At 43.1% G+C, this 21549-nt stretch overlaps 1 protein-coding gene across 3 annotated transcripts in view; it reads left to right on the top strand.

Annotated features, from left to right (window-relative positions):
* LOC132207586 (utrophin-like) overlaps positions 1-21549 on the top strand; it is a 138557-nt gene that overhangs the window by 30642 nt on the left and 86366 nt on the right. Inside the window, exon 1 of one of the 3 annotated variants that reach the window (XM_059643542.1) lies at positions 15596-16297. The exons of the other annotated variants lie outside the window; for them this stretch is intronic. Within the exon in view, the coding sequence (XP_059499525.1) occupies positions 16258-16297 (40 nt within the window). The 5' untranslated portion in view covers positions 15596-16257. Of the gene's footprint in view, positions 1-15595; positions 16298-21549 lie in introns of those variants that run through there. 3 annotated transcript variants of the gene reach the window in all.

The following is a 21549-nucleotide window of genomic DNA, read 5'->3' on the forward strand; positions in this document are numbered from 1 at the left end:
ATTTTAAATCAAGTCATTCTGTATCTTCAGCACATAATGAGCTTGGCTTATGACAGTCAGCCAACCAACCGCCAACTTAGACGCTCTTAATCATCATTGTGGCCCCCTTTTTGAACTTGACCAGTGACACACAACTAAGATTAACAGCATGTACCTCTGCATCCTTTGCTTTGATCAGTAATGACATTGAGGTTACCAGCTTGGAGATTCTGAGTCTCTGCTCATTGTCAGGGAGCTTAGTTAGGTGCCGCTGAGTCAATTTTTGCATCACTATTTATGTTATTTCAGCTTCTTGATGGTGTGGATGTCAGTAACTCTTGGAAGCCAATATTATCAGTACTTTTTCTAAATGGGCCTTGTGTTGCTGGCTAGGTGACTGTTTATTGCTCATGCCAAATTGCTTAGAAGGCAGTTAAGCGTAAACTATGATGCCTGGCCTAGACTGAAGGGTTTGTTCTGTACCATATGATTCTGTGATTTTATGAATGCGAAGACTGGAATCACATGTATCCTAGGCCAGGTTTCCTTCTGTATCGGGCATTAGTGAACCAAATGGCAATTGAGAATGGTTTAATGGACACGTTCTGGCTAACTTTTTTATTGCAGACTTGCATTGAATTCAGGCTTCAGAAAGAATGCCAAGAGTAGGTACATCAGCATTGCAGCATTCCCTCAACATTGCCATCATTTTGTGCTCAAGTCCTGGTTTGGAGCTTCAACCTAAAATTTCTAACTGGGTAGAGGGTGGAAAGAAGAGGATGACTGTGTCAGTGGAACAAAAATGACAGACATGTTGGAGTTTTTTTTTCCTTTAAATCATTCATGGAGTGTGCCCATTGTCCATTTCTAATTGCCTTTGAGAAGGTGAGAGTAAGTCACTGCAGTCCATGTGATGTGGGTACATCCCAATATGAATAGTATTGTATTTATGATTATTTGGAAAAGCACAGTTTGATTAGAAATAGCATGGCTTTCAGAGGGGTAGGTCAGGCCTCACAAGCGAATTCTTTGAGGATGTGACAAAATACATTGATGAAGGTAGACCATGGATGTGATGTCTATGGAGTTTAGCAAGACATTTGATAAGCTTCAACATGGTAGGCTCATTCAGAAAGTAAGGAGGCATGAGATTCAGGGAAATTTGCCTGTCTGGATACATAGCTGGCTGCCCGATAGAAGACAGGTTGGTAGTAGATGGAAAGTATTCAGCTTGGAGCTCGGTGACTCGTGGTGTTCTGCACGAATCTGTTCTGGGACGCCTGCTGATTGTAATCTTTATAAACGATTTGGAAGAGGAAGTGGGAGGGTGGGTCAGTAAGTTTGCCAATGACACAAGGGTTGTTGGAGTTGTGGATAGTGTGGAGGGCTGTTGTAGGTTGCAACAGGATGCAGAGCTGGGCAAAGAACTGGCAGATGGAATTCAAACCAGAAAAGTGTGAAGTGATTTATTTTGTAAGTTCAAATTGAATGTAGATTACAGGGTTAATGGAAGTATGGAGGAACAGAGGGATCTTGGGGTCCATATCCAAAGCTCCCACCAAGTTGCTACCCAAGGTGAGAGGGTTTTTAAGAAGACATATGGTGTGTTGGCTTTCATTGACAGGAGAATTGATTTTAAGAGCCATTAGGTTATGCTGCAGCTCTCTGAAACTCTGGTTACTCCACACTTGTATTTTTATGTTCAGCTTTTGTCGCCTCATTATAGGAGAAATGTGGAAGCTTTAGAGAGAGTGTAGAGGAGATTTAGCAAGATGCTCAAAATTATCAGAAAGGCTGTCGAGGAGCTGGGCATGTCATGCTTCCACACTGTTTGCGAGTTTGCAGCATTCATTTGACAAATGTACTTGTTCAGAACTAAGGAAAGGTCACTGAAATGGTAACTCTGATTTTCCTTCACATAGGCTGCCAGGCCTGCTGAGCTTTTCCAGCAACTTCTGCTTTTGTTTCTGATTTACAGCATCCGCAGTCCTCTTGGTTTTCACTCAGAATTTTTAATTTGTCTCAGTGGAAGGGATCAAAAATTTTGTTTTTAAGAGGGACCTGAAATAACTCCACAGAGCTGGTATCCTGTCACCAAGTCACCTTTTATTTACAAATGGAGAGCCCTGACACTCCAGTTCTTATCAATCAGCCAGGGCTTCCTGACTGGACTAGATTAAGCCCCATTCAGGAAACTCACTCTGTGCTGTCCATCTGGCTGACCTCGTTACATTCAATATATTCCTCCCCTTCTGAGTTCAAGGACACAGGCTGGTTCTTTTTCTTTTGTGGTTTCTGGATGTTCTAGCATCGGGTCAGGTTCCTCTAATCCTGCCTCGGATACGGGCAGAGTGTAATGTGCAGTAGCCTGCCTCTTGCGCCGAGAGTATCTCGCGAGAAATCAGTTTTATTCTGCAAGTGGAAAAGGCGTCGAGGCAGTGACCATCTCCGATTCCGAGGTATCTTCGATGCTTGACGGAGAAGTCGAACACACATGTTCTCGAACTATTGGAAAGGCTGTCGAGGAGCTGGGCACGTTGTGCCCCTGCACTGTTTGCGAGTTTGCAGCATTCGTATGGTCTTGGTGACATTCTCGTTCAGGGCTGTTGCATCTACTTGATCGTTATATGTCATTCGACCTGACCTCACATTGACCATGTCCGTTACTCGTGCAGGTCCATTCCTCTGGTTCCTACACCAAACGTTATCCCCTGAAATAAAGCCTCTCACTCAGCAGTCTCATGTCTGGCACTGGCTTTCCTGATGCCGTATCAGCCCAGTTTGGTTAGCATGTAAAACAATACTTTTCACTGTGTCTGTCTACATGTGACAGTTATATGTCAAATCAAATCTCATTTATTACCTTCCCATGTATACAAAGATGCATGCAGTGTGATATGTTAACCTTTGGAGTTTCACCAATAGCATTAATTCTCATTTCTGTTGCCTTTGAGCTTTTTTAATCAGCTTGCATTCCAACTGATATTTCACAGATTGTAGAATTGTGGGTTATTTGTGTTGTGGAGTCTTGCACATGGAGACTATGAATTTTGACTCTTTACTTTCATAACACGCGACTAATTATTTGCCACGATATATATTACGATATATAGATGGTGAAAGGATTTAGAGGAATTGTGTATGAAACCTGAACAGTAAATGAAGCTGTACAAAGCTTGATTTAGTCAAGACAAGAGCTTTGGAACTTTGTATCCATGTTGTTTATAACAATGTTATAATAGTGGATGTCGCCATGGACGTCCAGTCCTTATACACCTGCATTCCTCATGCAGATGGCCTCAAGGCCCTCCGCTTGTTCCTGTCCCACAGGCCCGACCAGTCCCCCTCCACTGACACCCTCTTCCGCCTAGCTAAACTCATCCTCACCCTCAACAACTTCTCCTTCGATTCCTCCCACTTCGTACAGACAAAGGGGGTGGCCATGGGTACCTGCATGGGCCGAAGCTATGCCTGCCTCTTTGTAGGTGACATGGAACATCCCTCTTGCGCACCTGCACAGGCCCTCTGTTACATGGATGACTGTATCGGCGCCGCCTCTTGCTCCCCAGAGGAGCTCGAACAGTTCATCCACTTCACCAACACCTTCCGCCCCAACCTCAAGTTCACCTGGGCCATCTCCAACACATCCCTCTCCTTCCTGGACCTCTCAGTCTCCATCTCAGGCAACCAGCTAGAAACTGATGTCCATTTCAAGCCCACCGACCCCCACAGCTACCGAGAACACACCTCCTCCCACCCATCCTCCTGCAAAAATTCCATCCCCTATTCCCAATTCCTCCGCCTCCGCCACATCGCTCCCAGGATAAGGCATTCCACTCCCGCACATCCAAGATGTCCGCATTCTTCGAGGACTGCAACTTCCCTCCCGCAGTGGTCCAGAACGCCCTTGACCGTGTCTCCCGCATTTCCCACAATACATCCCTCACACCCCGCCCCTGCAACCACCGCCCTAAAAGAATCCCCCTCGTCTTCACATACCACCCCACCAGCCTCGGATACAACGCATCATCCTCCGACACTTCCGCCATCTACAAACCAACCCCACCACCCAAGACATTTTTCCATCCCCACCCCTGCCTGCTTTCCGGAGAGACCATTCTCTCCGAGACTCCCTTGTCCACTCCACACTCTCCCCTTCAACCCCACCACACCCGGCAACTTACCCTGCAACCGCTGGAAATGGTACACTTGCCCCCACACCTCCTCCCTCACCCCTGTCCCAGGCCCCAAGATGACTTTCCATATTAAGCAGATATTCACCTGCACATCTGCCAATTTGTACACTGTATCCACTGTACACGGTGTGGCTTCCTCTAAATTGGGGAAACCAAGCGGAGGCTTGGGGACCGCTTTGCAGAACACCTCTGCTCGGTTTTCAGTAAACAACTGCACCTCCCAGTCGCGAACCATTTTAACTCCCCCTCCCATTCTTGAGATGACATGTCCCTCGTGGGCCTCCTGCAGTGCCACAATGATGCCACCCGAAGGTTGCAGGAACAGCAACTCATATTCCGCTTGGGAACCCTGCAGCCCAATGGTATCAATGTGGATTTCACAAGCTTCTAATCTCCCGTCCTCCCACTGCATCCCAAAACCAGCCCAGTTTGTCCCCTCCCCCCACTGCATCTCAAAACCAGCCTAGCTCGTCCCCGCCTCCCTAACCTGTTCTTCCTCCCATCTATCCCCTCCTCCCACCTCAAGCCACTCCTCCATTTCCCACCTACCGACCTCATCCCGTCTCCATGATCTGTCCGTCCTCCCCGGACTGACCTATGCCCTCTCTACCTGCCCCACCTCTACTCTCCTCTCCACCTATCTTCTCCTCTATCCATCTTCGGTCCGCCTCCGCCTCCGCCTCTGTCCCTATTCATTTCAGAACCCTCTCCCCGTCCCTCTCTCTGATGAAGGGTCTCGGCCTGAAACGTCAGCTTTTGTGCTCCTGAGACGCTGCTGGGCCTGCTGTGTTCATCCAGCCTCACACTTTGTTATCTTGGATTCTCCAGCATCTGCAGTTCCCATTATCTCTGGTTATAATAGTGAGATTGAGTTATAATAGTGACAAGATTGAAGCAGTCTATCAAAAGCATTCATCTACACCCAGCCTCGAGTCTCATCCTTACAATTTGTGGCAGATCATATTTGGAAGAAATAATTTTAATGAGCTGCATTAGCATAATTGCAATAAGCACTTCACTGTATTACTTTTCTCAGGCATCTTAACTTTTAGTCAGTTGAAAGTCAGGGTGAGAGCCTTAGTAACTTTGTAATGACAAACTGTCAAATGGAAGAAGTGCTGCAGTACTGAAAGTGTGAATGACAGTGCAAAAAGATGTAGAAAAAAATAACATTTATTGCTGCCTCTTTTAAAGTGTTTCAAGTGTGCATTGTGACTTTGAGGGAAATGGTTGAGGAGGAACTAATGAGCCCTGTGAGCTGAATTAATTAACTTGCAGTCTCCAGATTGTCAGAAACCACATGTATGACTAAAATTGTGAGTTGATATCCTGTGGAATTCCTGACCCGTGGAGCTGTGTGGATCTAGAGTTGGAAACCTGTCAGATAGGTCTAAGTATGGACTATTTTGTTTCAATTTCCATTATCTGATTGTTATAGCGGAAACTTGCATGGACTGAAGTTTCTTTCAAAACGACAAAAGCATGGACCTAAAATGATGGCTGTTGTCTTCTGACTATGGACTGCAGCAAGCTTCGGGCAACCTATGTGGAATGAATGAATAAATTAATCTGCATTTAAATCATGATTTCATCTGTAGTCATTGAAACAGGCAACTGAATCAGCATCAAGAAACTCACGTTTCCTGTTGTAGTTCACACATATATGGTACTTTTACACATTCTGAATGGAGAGCTCAACTGCCAGTCAGCCAGCTTGGAAAGGTAGTGCAGCTAAACTCTGAAATTCCCACTAAACTATATTTCAACAGCTGTTATTGAGAAGAGAGCAGAAAAAGAGAAAAAAGATTCATTCATGACAAGAGCTGGAACGCTTTCTCTCCCGTTGTCTCTCATCATGTTGGAAGACAGTGCCTAGTGGAAAAAGCAAATTGGAAAACAACAATTTATCAAGGAAGCAAAGGTAGCTACAGATTCGTCTACTGCTGAGTATACATTTCAAACATGAAACAACCGTTCTCCCGAGCTAAGAATCTAACATCCCAAATGTACAAATGGCTTGGCCGGAGAAGCTACAAGTAACATTCATACCACACAAACCCCAGGCCGTGACCATCTCCAATAAGAGACAACCGAATCTCCAGCCCATGACATTCAGTGGTGTCATGGAATCCCCCTGTCTCACCATCCTTAGGGTTACCATTGACTGGAAATGCAGCTGAACTCGCCACGTAAACATAGTGGCTACAAGAGCAGGTCAGAGGCTAGGAATACTGCGGCAAGTAACTCGCCACCTAACTTATGAAAGCCTGTCCACCTTGTACACGGCACAAGTCAGGAGTGTGATGGGATGCTTCCCACTTGTCTGGATGGATGCAGCTCAAACAACACTCAAGAAGCTTGATGCCATCCAGGACAAAAAAGTCCATTTGATTGGCATCACATCCACAAACACCCACTTTCTCCAACCATTGATGCTCAGTAGCAGCAGCATGCATTGTCTAAAAGATGCACAGCAGAAATTCACCAAAAATCCTTGGTACCTTCCAAACCTCCAACTACTCTCAAGGCCCTCACTTCACAACTTTGTTAAAAAGGCAACTTGATAGATGACAATATTCTTTCATAATTTTTTGAATGTTGCTGAAATTAAATGATCAGTTTGGATGAGCATTTAGGAGGTGTCTAAAATTATAGTGGGATCTTGAACAATTGGCCATTGGGCTGAGGGGTGACAGATGGAGTTTAATTTGGATAAATGCGAGGTATTGCATTTTGGTAAACCAAATAAGGGCAGGACTTTTGCAGTTAATAGAACTGTGGATGGAGTTGTAAAACTGAGAGACCAAAGGATTGATGTTACATAATCCTTTGCAAGTTGGACGAGGTGGTTAAGAAGGCATTTAACACGCTTGCCTTCATTGATCAGACCATTGAGTTCTCGGAGTTGGTAGGTGGTCACTTTTTGAGTATTGTTCCGATTGCCTTGCTATAGGAAGGATGTGATTAAATTGGAGAGGGTTCGGGAAACATAGCAGGATGTTGTTGGGACTGGAGAATTTGAGCTGTAATGATACGCTGGATAGGCTGTGACCTTTGTCACTAGAGCTTTAGGAGGTTGATGGGTGACATTATACAGGTTTATAAAATCATGAGGGGTACCGATAAGATGAATAGCAAAGGTCTTTTCTCTAGGGTAGGGGAGTTCAAAACTAGAGCACACATTTTTAAAATAAATGGAGAAAGATTTAAACGTGACCTGAAGGGCAACTTTTTTACACAGAGGGTAGTTCGCTTGTGGAATGAACTGCCAGAGGAATTGGTAGATGCAGGTACAGTTCTACTCCGTTGCTGTATGATTCTATGACTCTGGTGTCAATTGACAATATAGCTGTCCCCAGGTTGAAGTGCCTCATTAGCTCTAGGATTCCTGCCAACTCGATAATATGAAGCAGAAGGTGAGAACTTTGGAAACAGCTTCAGGTATAAATTGTTTGCTTAAAGTAAGAACTATGTATGTATATTTTGTGATGGCATCCAAGCATGCTCTTCTGTTAAAATCCTATTGGCAACATCATTGCAAAACACAAAACACTACCTGTATTCTTGTTCTAAATGCCACCCTTTGATGCCATTTGGTGTTGAGATCGTGAACCAATCCCTTAATGAATTCCCTCCAATTGCATATTGCCTGAAATAGAAAGAAACAGGCCCAGGAGCCTGAGAAAGAGAAAATTAGAATGAACATGTTATTCTCCCTATTGCCAAGATATTCTCAGTTCCTGTGAAAAAGTGAATTTTTACAATTGCGTGAGTAGAAATTTATTCTGACCCATTGTATCAGTTCAGTAATCTTCAAAATAAACAATCATGAAGCTGCAATATTAGCAGGACCATTTAATAATATTTGGTCAGGCTTGCCTTGAAGAGATTGTGTTATCTATAAAATCAGGAGCGAGTTTATATGGTAACGAAATTACCTAATGGCCTGACCTTTAACAGTGCGCAGCTACCGACAGCACGTGACAGTATTGTTTATAAATATTTGTATTTTTTTGCTCCAAATACTAGCTTGTAGAATTTAGATTAAAGCAAGTATTATTTTGGAGTCTTTGAGCAAGTTATGTAGAAACTGCTGATTATTACAGAAATCATCAAAAAGGTGTAAATTGCTGGGAGGGAGAAGAGCTGTTACATTTATCAGTTGTCACGTTGACATATTCCATTGTAGTAGGTAAGTCCGTGTCTTCTGTGATTTATTTCTTGGAATTGCAAGTATTTATCTTTCAGAACTGCAAATGAAATTGCCACCAGCAATTTTTTTTTGGTGATCAACTTCGCCTCCATTATCCTGCATCACAATCAAATTCTAATATTTCTGAACTGAGGAATCATAGAATTTGACAGTATAGAAGGTGGCCATTTGTCCCAGCCTGTCTGTACTGGCTCCTGAAAGAGCTACCTTGCTTTGTCTCTGTTGGCCTCTAAATTCAGCACTTTCGAATATATATCTCAGGAAGGGTCACCGGACCTGAGATGTTAATTCCAATTTCTCTTCACAGATGCTGTCAGGCCTGTTGATCTTTTCTAGCAACTTTGTCAAGTTTTTGTCAAGTAAAGAGATTTAGATTCTCCCTTACTGGAGATTGTCATTGCCTGACATTTTTTTGTAATGCATAATTCTTACCACTTGTCAGCCCTAGCCTGAACTTTGCCCAGGCCTTGCTGCATATGGACATGGACTGCAGTAATCAGTGCCTATACCCACTTCTGACTTTGTGAAGGAGTTACGTTCATTGATAAAGCAGCTGAAGCTGGTCAGACTGAGGAACATTGCAGCGATGACCTGGTACTGAGCTGATTGATCTCCAGCAACCACAACCATCCTGCCTTTTGCTGTCTATATCTTCAAGACCATTTCCCACCTGATTCCCATGGACTTCAGTTTTCGGAAGGCTTCTTGATGTCAAGGTGAGTTACTTTTCTGTCAGCCTTGGAAAACCATTCTTTTGTCTGTGTTTGGACCAAAATTGTATGAAAGTTAGAAGCTACGTTGGCCCTGATGGATCCCAAAATGAGCAACAACGAGCCAGTTATTGCCTAGTTTCGGGTCCAGTTCTGAGGAACAGTCACTGGACCTGAAATGTTAGCTCTGATTAATTTCAGTCACACACAGTTAGAGAAACTACGCTGTTCCAATCATAACATTAATTTATATAACCAAGCGCAACCTTGACTCGTACAATGAGTTAAAATTCTGGACTCGACCTCCAGTTACCCGGGCCATTCAGTACTAATCTCGGTCTTTTGACAGTGAACACTTTGTGGAGCTGTTTTATTAATTGTGTGGTGCTGTCATATGAACAGGAGCTGCCAGAGTTCGGCTTCTAATTAGCTCTTGTGTAATACAGATGATTTCAGTCAAGTTTTCATTATGTTCAAGGAGATATAGTGAGTTGACTGACTTTTATGAAGAGCTGTGCAATTTTTACAGCCATGTGTGTTTCTGCTGAAAGCCATATCTTTTGATGAATTGTATTGCGTGTGTCAAAAATGTGAAAAGATTTAGTTCAGCACACAGTGTGATTCTGAGTTGAGTGGCTTAAAAATATTTACAGATTTGTGACCAACATGCTCAGTGAATTCTTTGTCCAGGGAAAGCTTTATAAATCTCAGTATTCGTAACATAATCTCAACTATGTAATTTATACCCATATTCCTGGGTTATGCTCTATCTTTCATTCAAATTACTTGATAATCCATTACATGGATAATTCAAGATAACAAAGTGTGAAGCTGGATGAGCAGAGCAGGCCAAGCAGCATCTCAGGAGCACAAAAGCTGACGTTTCGGGCCCAGACCCTTCTTCAGAGAGGGGGATGGGGTGAGGGTTCTGAAATAAATAGGGAGAGAGGGGGAGGCGGACTGAAGATGGAGAGAAAAGATGATAGGTGGAGAGGAGAGTATAGGTGGGGAGGTAGGGAGGGGGTAGGTCAGTCCAGAGAAGACGGAGAGGTCGAGAAGGCGGGATGAGGTAGTAGGTCGGAAATGGAGGTGCTGCTTGACGTGGGAGGAAGGGATGGGTGAGAGGAAGAACGGGTTAGGGAAGCGGAGACAAGTTGGGCTGGTTTTGGGATGCACTGTGGAGAGGGGAAGAACTGGGCTGGTTTTGGGATGCATTGGGAGAAGGGGAGATTTTGAAGCTTGCGAAGTCCACATTGATACCATTGGGCAGCAGGGTTCCCAAGCGGAATATGAGTTGCTGTTCCTGCAACCTTCAGGTGGCATCATTGTGGCACTGCAGGAGGCCCATGATGGACATGTCATCTAAAGAATGGGAGGGGGAGTGGAAATGGTTTGCGAATGGGAGGTGCAGTTGTTTATTGCGAACCGAGCGGAGGTGTTCTGCAAAGCGGTCCCCAAGCCTCCGCTTGGTTCCCCAATGTAGAGGAAGCCACACCGGGTACAATGGATACAGTATACCACATCGGCAGATGTGCAGGTGAACATCTGCTAAATATGGAAGGTCATCTTGGGGCCTGGGATGGGGGTGAGGGAGGAGGTATGGGGGCAAGTGTAGCACTTCGTGCGGTTGCAGGGGAAGGTGCCGGGTGTGGTGGGGTTGGAGGGACTGTGGAGCGGACAAGGGAGTCACGGAGAGAGTGGTCTCTCCAGAAGGCAGACAAGGGTGGGGATGGAAAAATGGCTTGGGTGCTGGGGTCGGATTGTAGATGGCGGAAGTGTCGGAGGATGATGCGTTGTATCCGGAGGTTGGTGGGGTGGTGTGTGAGAACGAGGGGGATCCTCTTGTGGCGGGGGCGGGGTGTGAGGGACGTGTTGCAGGAAATGCAGGCGACGTGGTCAAGGGCGTTCTCGACAACTGCGGGGGGAACGTTGCGGTCCTTGAAGAACGTGCACATCTGGGGTGTGCGGGAGTGGAATGCCTCATCCTGGGAGCAGATGCGGCAGAGGTGGAGGAATTGGGAATAGGGGATAGAATTTTTGCAGGAGGGTGGGTGGGAGGAGGTGTATTCTAGGGAGCTGTGGGAGTCGGTGGGCTTGAAATGGACATCAGTTTCTAGCTGGTTACCTGAGATGGAGACTGAGAGGTCCAGCAAGGTGAGGGATGTGTTGGAGATGGCCCAGGTGAACTTGAGGTTGGGGTGGAAGGTGTTGGTGAAGTGGATGAACTGTTCGAGCTGCTCTGGGGAGCAAGTGGCGGCGCCGATACAATCATCAATGTAACAGAGGAAGAGGTGGGGTTTGGGGCCTGTGTAGGTGCGGACGAGGGACTGTTCCATGTCACCTACAAAGAGGCAGGCATAGCTTGAGCCCATGCGGGTACCCATGGCCACCTCCTTTGTCTGTACGAAGTCGGAGGAATCGAAAGAGAAGTTGTTGAGGGTGGGGACGAGTTTGGCTAGGTGGATGAGGCTGTCGGTGGAGGGGGACTGGTCAGGCCTGCGGGACAGGAAGAAGTGGAGGGTTTTGAGGCCATCTGCATGCGGAATACAGGTGTGGAGGGACTGGACGTCCATGGTGAAAATGAGGTGTTGGGGGCCAGGGGATTGGAAGTTCTGGAGGAGGTGGAGGGCGTGGGTGGTGTCACGGACGTAGGTGGGGAGTTCCTGGACCAAGGGGGAGAAAATGGAGTCCAGATAGGTGTAGATGAGTTCGGTGGGGCAGGAACAGGCTGAGACAATGGGTCAACCCAGGCAGGCAGGCTTCTGGATTTTGGGCAGGGCAGGCAGGTTTTTAACACAGCACAGGAGATTTGTTGAAACAGTATCTAATGGTAATTAGATTAAATCCTTTTCTTTATTCACTGCTCACTTTGGGAGTCATTCTGAGCTATTTCCCAGAAATGGTCATGTTAGGCAATCGAATTTGAATTTCTCAGCCAATATCTTTAACCAAAGTTATTGATATTATGAACTACCTATTATGCTTATGAATTGGTTATTGTCTCATAGAGGCCTCTAGCTCAGGAAAGGAACCTTTGGCACTGTGCCTGTGAAAAACAGCCACCTAACTATTCTAATTCCATTTTACGGCATTTGTACCATTTGCCTTGTATGCCTTGGCATAGCAAGTATCCCCTTTTATTTCGTAAATCTTACGAGGGTTTCTGCCTCAGCCACCCTTACTGGCAGTGAGTTCCAGATTCCTACACCCTCTTGGTAAAAACATTTTTCCTCTCATCCCTTCTGAATCTCTTGCCCCTTACCTTAAATCTACGTGACCAGTCATTGATCCCTGCACCAAAGCGAAAAGTTTCTTTCTGTTTATGCCTCTCATAATTTTATACATTTCAATCATATTCTCCCTTCATCTGTTCTGTTGTATGGAAAACAACTTTAGACTGTTCATTCTTCCTTCATTTCAAAAACTCTTCACCTTGGACAGCATCCTGATAAATCTCCCCTGCACCTTCTCCAGTGCAGTGACATCCCCACCAACCCTTCACCGTGGATTCCAGACCTGTGCCCATTACGCTAGCTGTGTCCTAAACAATGTTTTGCATAGTTCCAGCATAACCACCCTACTCTTAAACTCAATGCCTTAGTTAGTAAAGGTAAGTGTCCCTTATGCCTTCTTCATTACTTTATCTACCCGACCTGATACCTTAAGGGACTGGTGTACATGTATATCAAAATCCCTGGGATCCTCAGTGCTTCCACCTTTCATCATATATTCCTCTTCCTTATTTGTCCTGCTGAAGTGCATTCTCTCACATGTATCCAGATTGAATTCCATTTGCTGCTGATTAGCCTATCTATATTCTCCTGTAATCTAAAGCTAACCTCCTCATGAATGACTACTCCACCAATTTTTGCACCATCTGCAAACTAACTGATCCGCCTTGCTATGTAGATATCTAAATCGTTTATAAATAACACAAACAGCAATAAGTCCAACATTGATCCCTGCGCTGAACACAGAATTCCAATCACCAAAACACCAAGCAATCATCAACCTCTGTGCTTTGACATTCGACCAATTCTGGATCCGAGTAGCCAAATTTCGTCAGATCCCTTGGGCTATTCACTATTAGTCTCCCATGTGGGACATTGACAAAAGCCTTGCTGAAGTCCAAGTAGATTATGTCAAATGTAATCCCCTCTTGTACACACCTGGTTACTTCTTCAAAAAATGCAATCAAGTTATTCAGACATGGCCTCCCCTCAATAAAACCGTGACTGCCCTGCCTTTCCAAGTGTGGATTGATTCTGTCCCACAGAATTGCTTCCAGTAGTTTCCTCACCTGAGGTGAGACTTACTATTGTGTATCTTTATTTCAATATACAATTTTTATTCACTTTTGCGATATGGACATCACTGCCTGTCTTGAGTTGCCCTTGAGAAAGTGGTGGTGAGTTGCTTTCTTAACCCGCTGCATGCCATGTGATATAGCTACTCTCGCGATGACATTAGGGAGGGAATTCCAGGATTTTGACTTGTTTTAAGCATTTATATGTACTTTATCATGAAATGCTGACAAGGTCGACAAGGAAATATAAGGATTCAAAAAGATTTATGGTCCTCATGAAGAAATAGTTAGGACTGGTAGACAGACCCTCAATAATTTGCCCAGAACTGCGTGCTGTGTGTTTGTTGTCGGCCTTTTTCTAAAGCAGTTGATTCAAACAGTCTGATTGTAAAATTCTTTCCTGTACAAATGTTTGCTTTAAAATAAATAGAAGTAAAGAGAAGAATCCGTCTAGAATTAGATTTGATTTGTGTGTGGCTTTGAGAGTGATCTTGTCATGAGTATGCTGTGAGATTACCCCAGAGACTCTGATATGCTAAAGTAATAGACTTTTGGAGACTGGCAACAACTGTTCTGCTTCTGTGCCACCACAAAAAATCACATCTGTCTTGTTTAGAAATACTTGGAGGCATCCTGTTGCTGTGCATCTGATTTGAAAACTGTAACATGCAAAAACATACTCTTAGTATTACCCTGAAAGATTCAACATAAAGTAATTTAACAGATTTCTTCTATTGTCTAGAATATCTTCTGAAATATTTGGTTTGAAAATGGGTAAGTCACAAAATTGTATCAGTGATAATGGGAACTGCAGATGCTGCAGAATCCGAGAGTGTGGAGCTGGATGGACACCGAAGGCCAAGCAGCATTTTGACACATCCAGCATTGCCGAAGTGATTACCCACTGCAGTTTAGACACAACTTTATGAGCAGGCTTGTCATGAAAGACCAATTTAATCATCTAATAAGCTGTATGTTCTGGCTGAAATACTAAAACATGATGAAAATCTTTGCAATTAGACAACTGTTTTACATTTTGCATTATGCATAGAAACGGACAAACAAGAGGGTTGTGTTCTGAGGAGGGGTCACCCGACCCAAAACGTGAACTCTGATTTTTGTTCACAGATGCTGCCAGACCTGCTGAGCTTTGCCAGCAAGTTCTGTTTTTGGTGTCATCTGATTTTCTGATTTTGTTTTGTCATGTTGATTCTTTAGAGCACATGTTTTTGAAGTTGAGCCTTCACTCAGAAACGTCTCATTTGTTTTCACCAGCCATTTGCTGTGTTTGCCAGCAGCAAAGCCAAAATTTCTTTAATTTATTTCTTGTGAAGCATGCCTTCAGCAACCTGAGTTTACCTTATGGGTATGCTGCGCTTTTCCTCCAGGCTTGGTATTTTTCCCTGTATCCGAGTGCAGTTATCAAGTGCATTCTCATGAGAGCAGTTTAATCATGGCTTTTCTTATTTTGAATTTGCTGTTGTTTTGGGTGTATAGTTTGGCAGTCTGTCGTTTGGTTGTTGCTCTGCTTTGGTTGGAAGGTTAATCTGATTATCTATAGCTGCTGTATTTGAGTTAGTATTTCTTTACCATTGAATCCATTGTACTTCTGAAATTTGACACAAATAGAATATAATTTCACTTTGTGACTTTGCTGTTAACACAGTAAATGGAGGAAAGTATTGGCCAGACAATGCTGAGAGGATGTGGAGAATCTACAAACAATTGTAATAAGGGTTACGAATGTGATAACTCTCGCTGGCGTATGCCAGTTGAATTTCTTGTGTTAAATTGCTAGATTATATTTTGGGGGTATAATTCTGAAAATAATATCTTGCTGTATGGAAAACAATATCCTTGAACACTGGTAGGTCAGTTGGAAGGCAAAGAAACACTGGGATTCCTGAAAGTAGAAGGAGAGAGAAAAATCAAAGCATTAATGAACCTGGTCCAAAGTCCATAATTGCCAGTGATACATCAGAGAATTTGTTGGTTACCTGGCTGCTGATGCACTAAAGCAGTAACACATAATAATGAAGTAACAAAAAACCATTCAAAAATGAGAGGGCATTGAAATAACTGACAGCATTGAATCTGCTCCTGTTGTGATGAAAGTGCCTTATTGATTTGTAACAAAATAGTTCCAGGGCTACATTGTATCAACTCAACTAGGCAGTGCAGTGATCTGTAGTATGAGGTAGAGAAGCACAGTGGAACTGATGGGCACAGATCTCTGAACTCTCAGCCTGTAGCAAAGATGGTAATAAATCTGAGGGACTTTTACATGAACACATTAATTTACAGATCATTGGGAGTGGTCTGGTATTTTGCTGTGGTCTTCCTTGCCCTGGGGACTGAAGTCCCATTTGATGTCACTGTTTGGTTATATGTTTACAATAGACTCCCTTCGAGGATTGGTTTTCTTACCTTTGCGCAGAAAGTCCTTTTTAAAAATTTCTTATGTGACGATCGGTCAGTTATTTTTGACTTCCAAATTGCCAGCGGTTTAGACCAACTGTTTGATTCAGACGGACCCCAAAATTGGGTACGTTAAAGGAAAAACAGCTGGGCTGTTGGAAGAAGCGAGAACTAGCAAAGTCTTTGACTGAACTTTAGGGTGAGAACTGCCTGGGACGAAGAAAGCACAATGGAAGATGGCTGAAAGCCGCAAAAGACTACTGAGCACCCTGGATCTGGGTATCTTTGGACGAGTTCTTTTGAATTGATGGATGTGTGAAACTGCAAATATGTAAACCACAATCTGATGGATTTAGTGTGTAAGAGAAACATGAGGACAGGTTAAAACAGGAGGTAATCTTCTTGAAGATGTAAAACTGCAGCACAACAGCAGTAATGGGACAACCTATTGCAGAAAGATGTCGGCTGTGTCAAGGTGAGACATAATGATGAATGGCCTGAACTTCAGCTTGCAGGAGTTGCTAAGAAAAATTGAACAGGTATAGTAAGAAAAACATGATTTTATCTAATGGCCTAATATTTAGTTCTTCATTCCATGTTATTCACTTTGCGTTTAATTTCTGTTGATGCAGTGGTTAATACCACAGCACACATTCTCTTACATACTTCAATGTGTTGTTGATCCGTTTCTAAGCAGGTTGAAAACTGTGTTAGTGCCACGCATAATGGAATTTTATGAACATACAACAGCAGTAAAAGTCAAAGTACATTTATGTTAAGTTTATAGAGAACTACAAAGTGTGTTCAAATGTTGGGAAAAGTCAGTGGAATAGTTGATTTGTGTTTTAGTTAATTACCAGAGATGCCTGTCACAATTTACAGAGAGCATATCCTGCTGTGGAGTGCCATGTCTTTGTTTAAATTGAGAAATTAAACATGTAATGATTCTCTTATATATTCGAACAGCTGAAAGTAAATACAGTGGTCATTCTTAAATAGACTCTGCTTTAAACCCCATAAACCTATCCAGCTTTTAATTGAGGAGGATAGTTATTCACCAGTTTTAAATACATTGATCGAATACATGTGTGTTCCATTTATCATTGTTCTAATTGTTTTGAAGTAGTATTTACTGTGGAGAAATGCAAGAAACCTGTTCTGGCCATGGTTTCCAGCCAAACAATTGGGGCCACAATTTATGGGAGTTTTCTCAATTTTCTGGAACTTAGTAGCATTTGACCATCGACTGCATGAATTATTCATATGCCTGAGAGTTTGTAATTAGTTTTGCTGACCTTTTACTGTGGCCTAATTTCCACTGCTAATTTAGTGAAAGAAATCCATATAGTATGGATTAACAAGAGTGCCTTATTCACAGCATTGTAAAGTTGGACCAGAGAGTGGATGATGCTTATACGAGCATCCATTTGCTGTCAGGTACCTGGATTGATTGAACTGACATTTCATTTCCTGACCTCCTGCCCTTGGCCTCTCTATGGCAACAATTTTTGAATTAGTAGAATAAGGTCTTGTTATCATGTTAAAAAGGGGAATTGTCAAAGAGGATGTTTTTGGCTTTTATTGCAGTTTCAGGATAAACGAAAAAGATGCTGAATTAATTTTTGAGTGAAATTTGTACCCAAAGGCAGAATGACTGTGAAGTGGGGTTGTATCTGTCTGCAAGAACCAAGCATGTTGTTTTTATGGAATTAACAAATTGATGCATAAACATGGGGGAGGAGTAAGGTGTTACATATCATGGTTATTAGCTGATTAAAGCCTGAGTTCTTGTGCAGGGGTTGTTTCCTTCATGTAGATGCCTGTTGAGCGAGAGAGAGATTTTGTTTATTTGAATTTAATGTCTCTGGAGTTTAACACACTGTGAAAAGCGTTTGTGTTGCATTTGCATTGCATTTCATACAGTTTTCACAGTGTGCGAACCATGGCACAGAGCAAAGCAGTAGATCAAATGTATGACTGAATATTACGTTCAAGGTAGAGCTCAGTTCATGCAGCAGTCATAGAATCCTTAGTGTGGAAGCAGACCATTTGCTCCATCGAGTCCACGCCGAACCTCCAAAGAGCAGCCTATCCAGATTTATCCCCCTACATTATGCCTGTCATCCTGCACATCCCACAGCTAATCCACCTTACCTGCATGCCTTAGGACTGTGGGACGAAACCGCAGCACTCAGAGGAAACCCACGCAGACATGGGGAGAACGTGCAAACTCCACACAGACGGCTGCCGAAGTGGGGAATCGAACCCAGGTCCCTGGCGCTGTGAGGCAGCACAACTAACCACTTATCCACGGCACTGCCCACTCAATATTTGGGAAATAAGGGTTGAAGACTAATTGTGTGTTTAAAAATAACCTAATTCTGGCTTAGTAGCTTCTTAAAAGTGCAGTGTTTTTGATAGTAGCAGACCGTTGCTTTAGCTAGCCATTCCTTCCAAGCCTTTCATCAGTTTCTGTTTGATTCTGGAACCAAGAGCCTCCTCTATCTGTTTTCTTTCATTTCGTTCTTCCAATCATTGATGTGTGGATTGCTTTAAGGCAAGTTTTAAGCTCATTATCTGCAGATGCTTGATCCTGAGCAATTTTCTTGACAATCTTATTTTTAACCAGCAGTGGTTTGCTATTCCCTTTCACTTTTAGGGACAGACTGAGGAGGCAGATTCCAGATCTACCTCAGTTGGAATGGGAATCGTGTCCATGCAGTTGGCATTATTCTTGAGGGAATTTGCCCAACCCAATAAATCTCTGATATTTATTTTCCATTAAGGGTCCCTCATGAATCTTTTTCAGAGACATTAAAGCCTCACAACCAGAAATTGCTCCGACAAATCAGCACTTCTTAGAAAAAAGAGAGATAACAAGGTGTAGAGGTGATGAACACAGCAGACCAAGCAGCATCAGAGGAGCAGGAGGGCTGATGTTTTGGGCCTAGACCATTCTTCTGATTGGTTTCGGCCTGAAACATGAGCTTTTCTGCTCCTCTGATGCTGCTTGTCCTGCTGTGTTCATCCAGCTGTACACCTTGTCATCTCAGATTCTCCAGCATCTGCAGTTCCTACTGTCTCTGAAACTCATCGTAAGAATCAACCTTGATTTCTTGCTTTGGGATCCATCCATTAATTCACATCTTTCCTGTAAGATGGAATGAGGAATGAAATACTTTATACCAGATGCAAAATCTAGTGTGGCAGACGAAATTCAGCATGTGTCGTGAGAACTGACACAGAAACAAGGTAGAATAAATGTTATAATTTAAATGGCTGCACAGAAATAAAGACACACATACTCAACAGTTCTCATACACCGACTCGAAAGTCTCTGTAGGTGGCAGGGTTAGACTATTAGAAGCACAGTCTGTAGCAAGTTCCATTAAGGAATTTATTTACACAAAGCTGAAAAAAGTGTAGAGTTGTAGAGAAGGGAAAATGGAGTGGGGCGAATTGTGGATAATGCTTGCAGGGAACCAAAGTGACAAAGTGAATTGCTTCCTCTCAAGATTTAAGAACCTTGATATAGCCTTGCAAATCCATGTGCAACTTCAATATCTTAAATATAAAGTCACATTTTTACTTAAACATTTTCTCTAGTCACCACTGCAAATATTGAATCGGTGATTTTTAATGGCACTTCAGTCAAAGCCCAAATCGATCTTAGAAATAGGAGTAAGCCATTTATCCCTTGACCCTGCTGAATTTTTCAGTGTTATGGCTGATCTGATTGGGCCTTAACTCCACTTTCCTGCCTGCCTTCCGTAGCCCTCAACTCCAGAACTCTAAAATCTGTTAGGCAACCTGGAATTAGTCAGGAACCTGGCCTCCACTGCGAGCTGGGCCAGAGAATTCCAAACTGATGACTGAGAACATTTTCTTTTCATCCTATTTTACATAGGAGACCCCTTAATTTTAAACAGTATGCCTAGTCCTGGAATCCTTTCGGCATCTACCCCGTTAAGACCTCTCAGAATCTTGGGTTTCAAAAAGACCAGTTCTTATTCTTCTAATCGCCAATGAGTTAAGGCCTAACTTGCTCAGGCTTTCCACGTAGTCAAGTCCTCACCCTAAGAATCAACATAAAGAATGTTCTTTTGAACTGCTTCCAATATAAACATATCCTGAAGGAAGGAGGTCAAAACTATACCCTGCTGTATATTGGGGCAGCTAGAATTCCCACCTTTTTTCAGTTCCCCTTGTAATAGAGGCCAGTGTTCCCTGATCTTTCTAATTGTTTCTTAACATTTTGCGACAAATTATGTAGCACCTAGGTATTACTTGTGTGTGTTTGTTACATTGTGTCTTCACAGGACCCTTGTGGTGCAGTGATAGTGTCCCTGTCTTTAGACCAACAAGTTTAAGTTTCACCTGCTCCAGAGGTGTGTAACAGGTTGATTAGAAAATGTCTATATTGTCTTTTCATCCGGTCAGTGTGAGGACTACCAATATCTAGAACTGGGTCTGATGCCATTTCGCCAAAACCTCTGCCTTGTTATTTCAAATTCTTTTGGTTTGTTGCATGTATGCAGAAGTCTGAAAGTAATAATGCTGCCACTTTTTCACCTTACTCCTAATTGTGGTGGTGTCTTGTTTGCCCTTCTTGATAGATATTTGGAGAAAGCTTGTTGTTTTTTATATTTTCTGCCAAATGACTCTCATGTCTCCTCTTTGTGTTGACTTGATTTTATAGTGCCACCCATGGTGGTTCCTGCCTGTGCCTTTCAGAGTGTTGTAGGGATTTTCTTGCTTCCGTTCTTGTGTGACCACTTTTCCACACATTCTGTTTTATTTTCTTCTCTGAGCGTAACCTGACGGCATAGAGTTTTACATGGCTATCAATGTTCGGATTGCTGTCCTGACTCTGGCCGCCTTTGGGTCTTGCAAGCGTAGGCTGATTGAGCGTGAGCACAAGCCTATTGTGAATGGCTGAAAGAACATGTTTAATTTGATCAGCTACTTGTTAGCAGACATTTTGTTTCACATGGCATTAGATGTGATTCTGTGATTGGGGCATTGCTTACCAAAGAATCCGAAGTGTGTGTCAGTAGCTGCACTAAAAAACAATTTAATTGGTTAATCTTGTAATGTATCTTATTCGTTCGAGCTAGATGCGACCTAGTTACATTCACAGGTGCTTTCTCCTGAACCAAGTGATTTGTCCAATTTCTGCACTTTTTAAAAATTACCCAATAGCGCGGTAACACTTGGACTAGTTAGAGTCAACTTGTCAATCGATCAGCCCTTTTCTTCTGTGCTATAAATTATGATCCTTTGAAACTTAGCATTCTTGCATTTGTCCTGATGAGTGCAAAGTGGAAAGCTGTGGCAAATTGTGTCTGTTTTTGGCAGTATTCTATATGCTGAAAACGCAAGAGATGATAACTTAATGAAAGGGCTGTTCCTTCACTGTTGCTGGGCCAAAAACCTGGGATTCCCTCCCAAATAGCATTGTGGGTCAACCCATAGCAGGAGGAATGCACTGGTTTAAGAAGATAGCTCACCACCCCCTTCTCAAGGGAAACTAGGGATAGGCAAGAAATGCTGGCCAGCCAGTGACGCCCACATCCCACAAATGAATAAAAAAATGAAGGATCAACATATTTTTTCTTGCTGATTAATCTGCTGTACATCTCCACTATTTCCTGGATTTATATATACAAAATATCTGACTTTTTTGGGGGCAAATATGTTGAAACTTTCTTTGGTAATGTTATTCAA

Source organism: Stegostoma tigrinum, unplaced genomic scaffold (genome assembly GCF_030684315.1).
Source record: "Stegostoma tigrinum isolate sSteTig4 unplaced genomic scaffold, sSteTig4.hap1 scaffold_105, whole genome shotgun sequence".
NCBI lineage: Eukaryota > Metazoa > Chordata > Chondrichthyes > Orectolobiformes > Stegostomatidae > Stegostoma > Stegostoma tigrinum.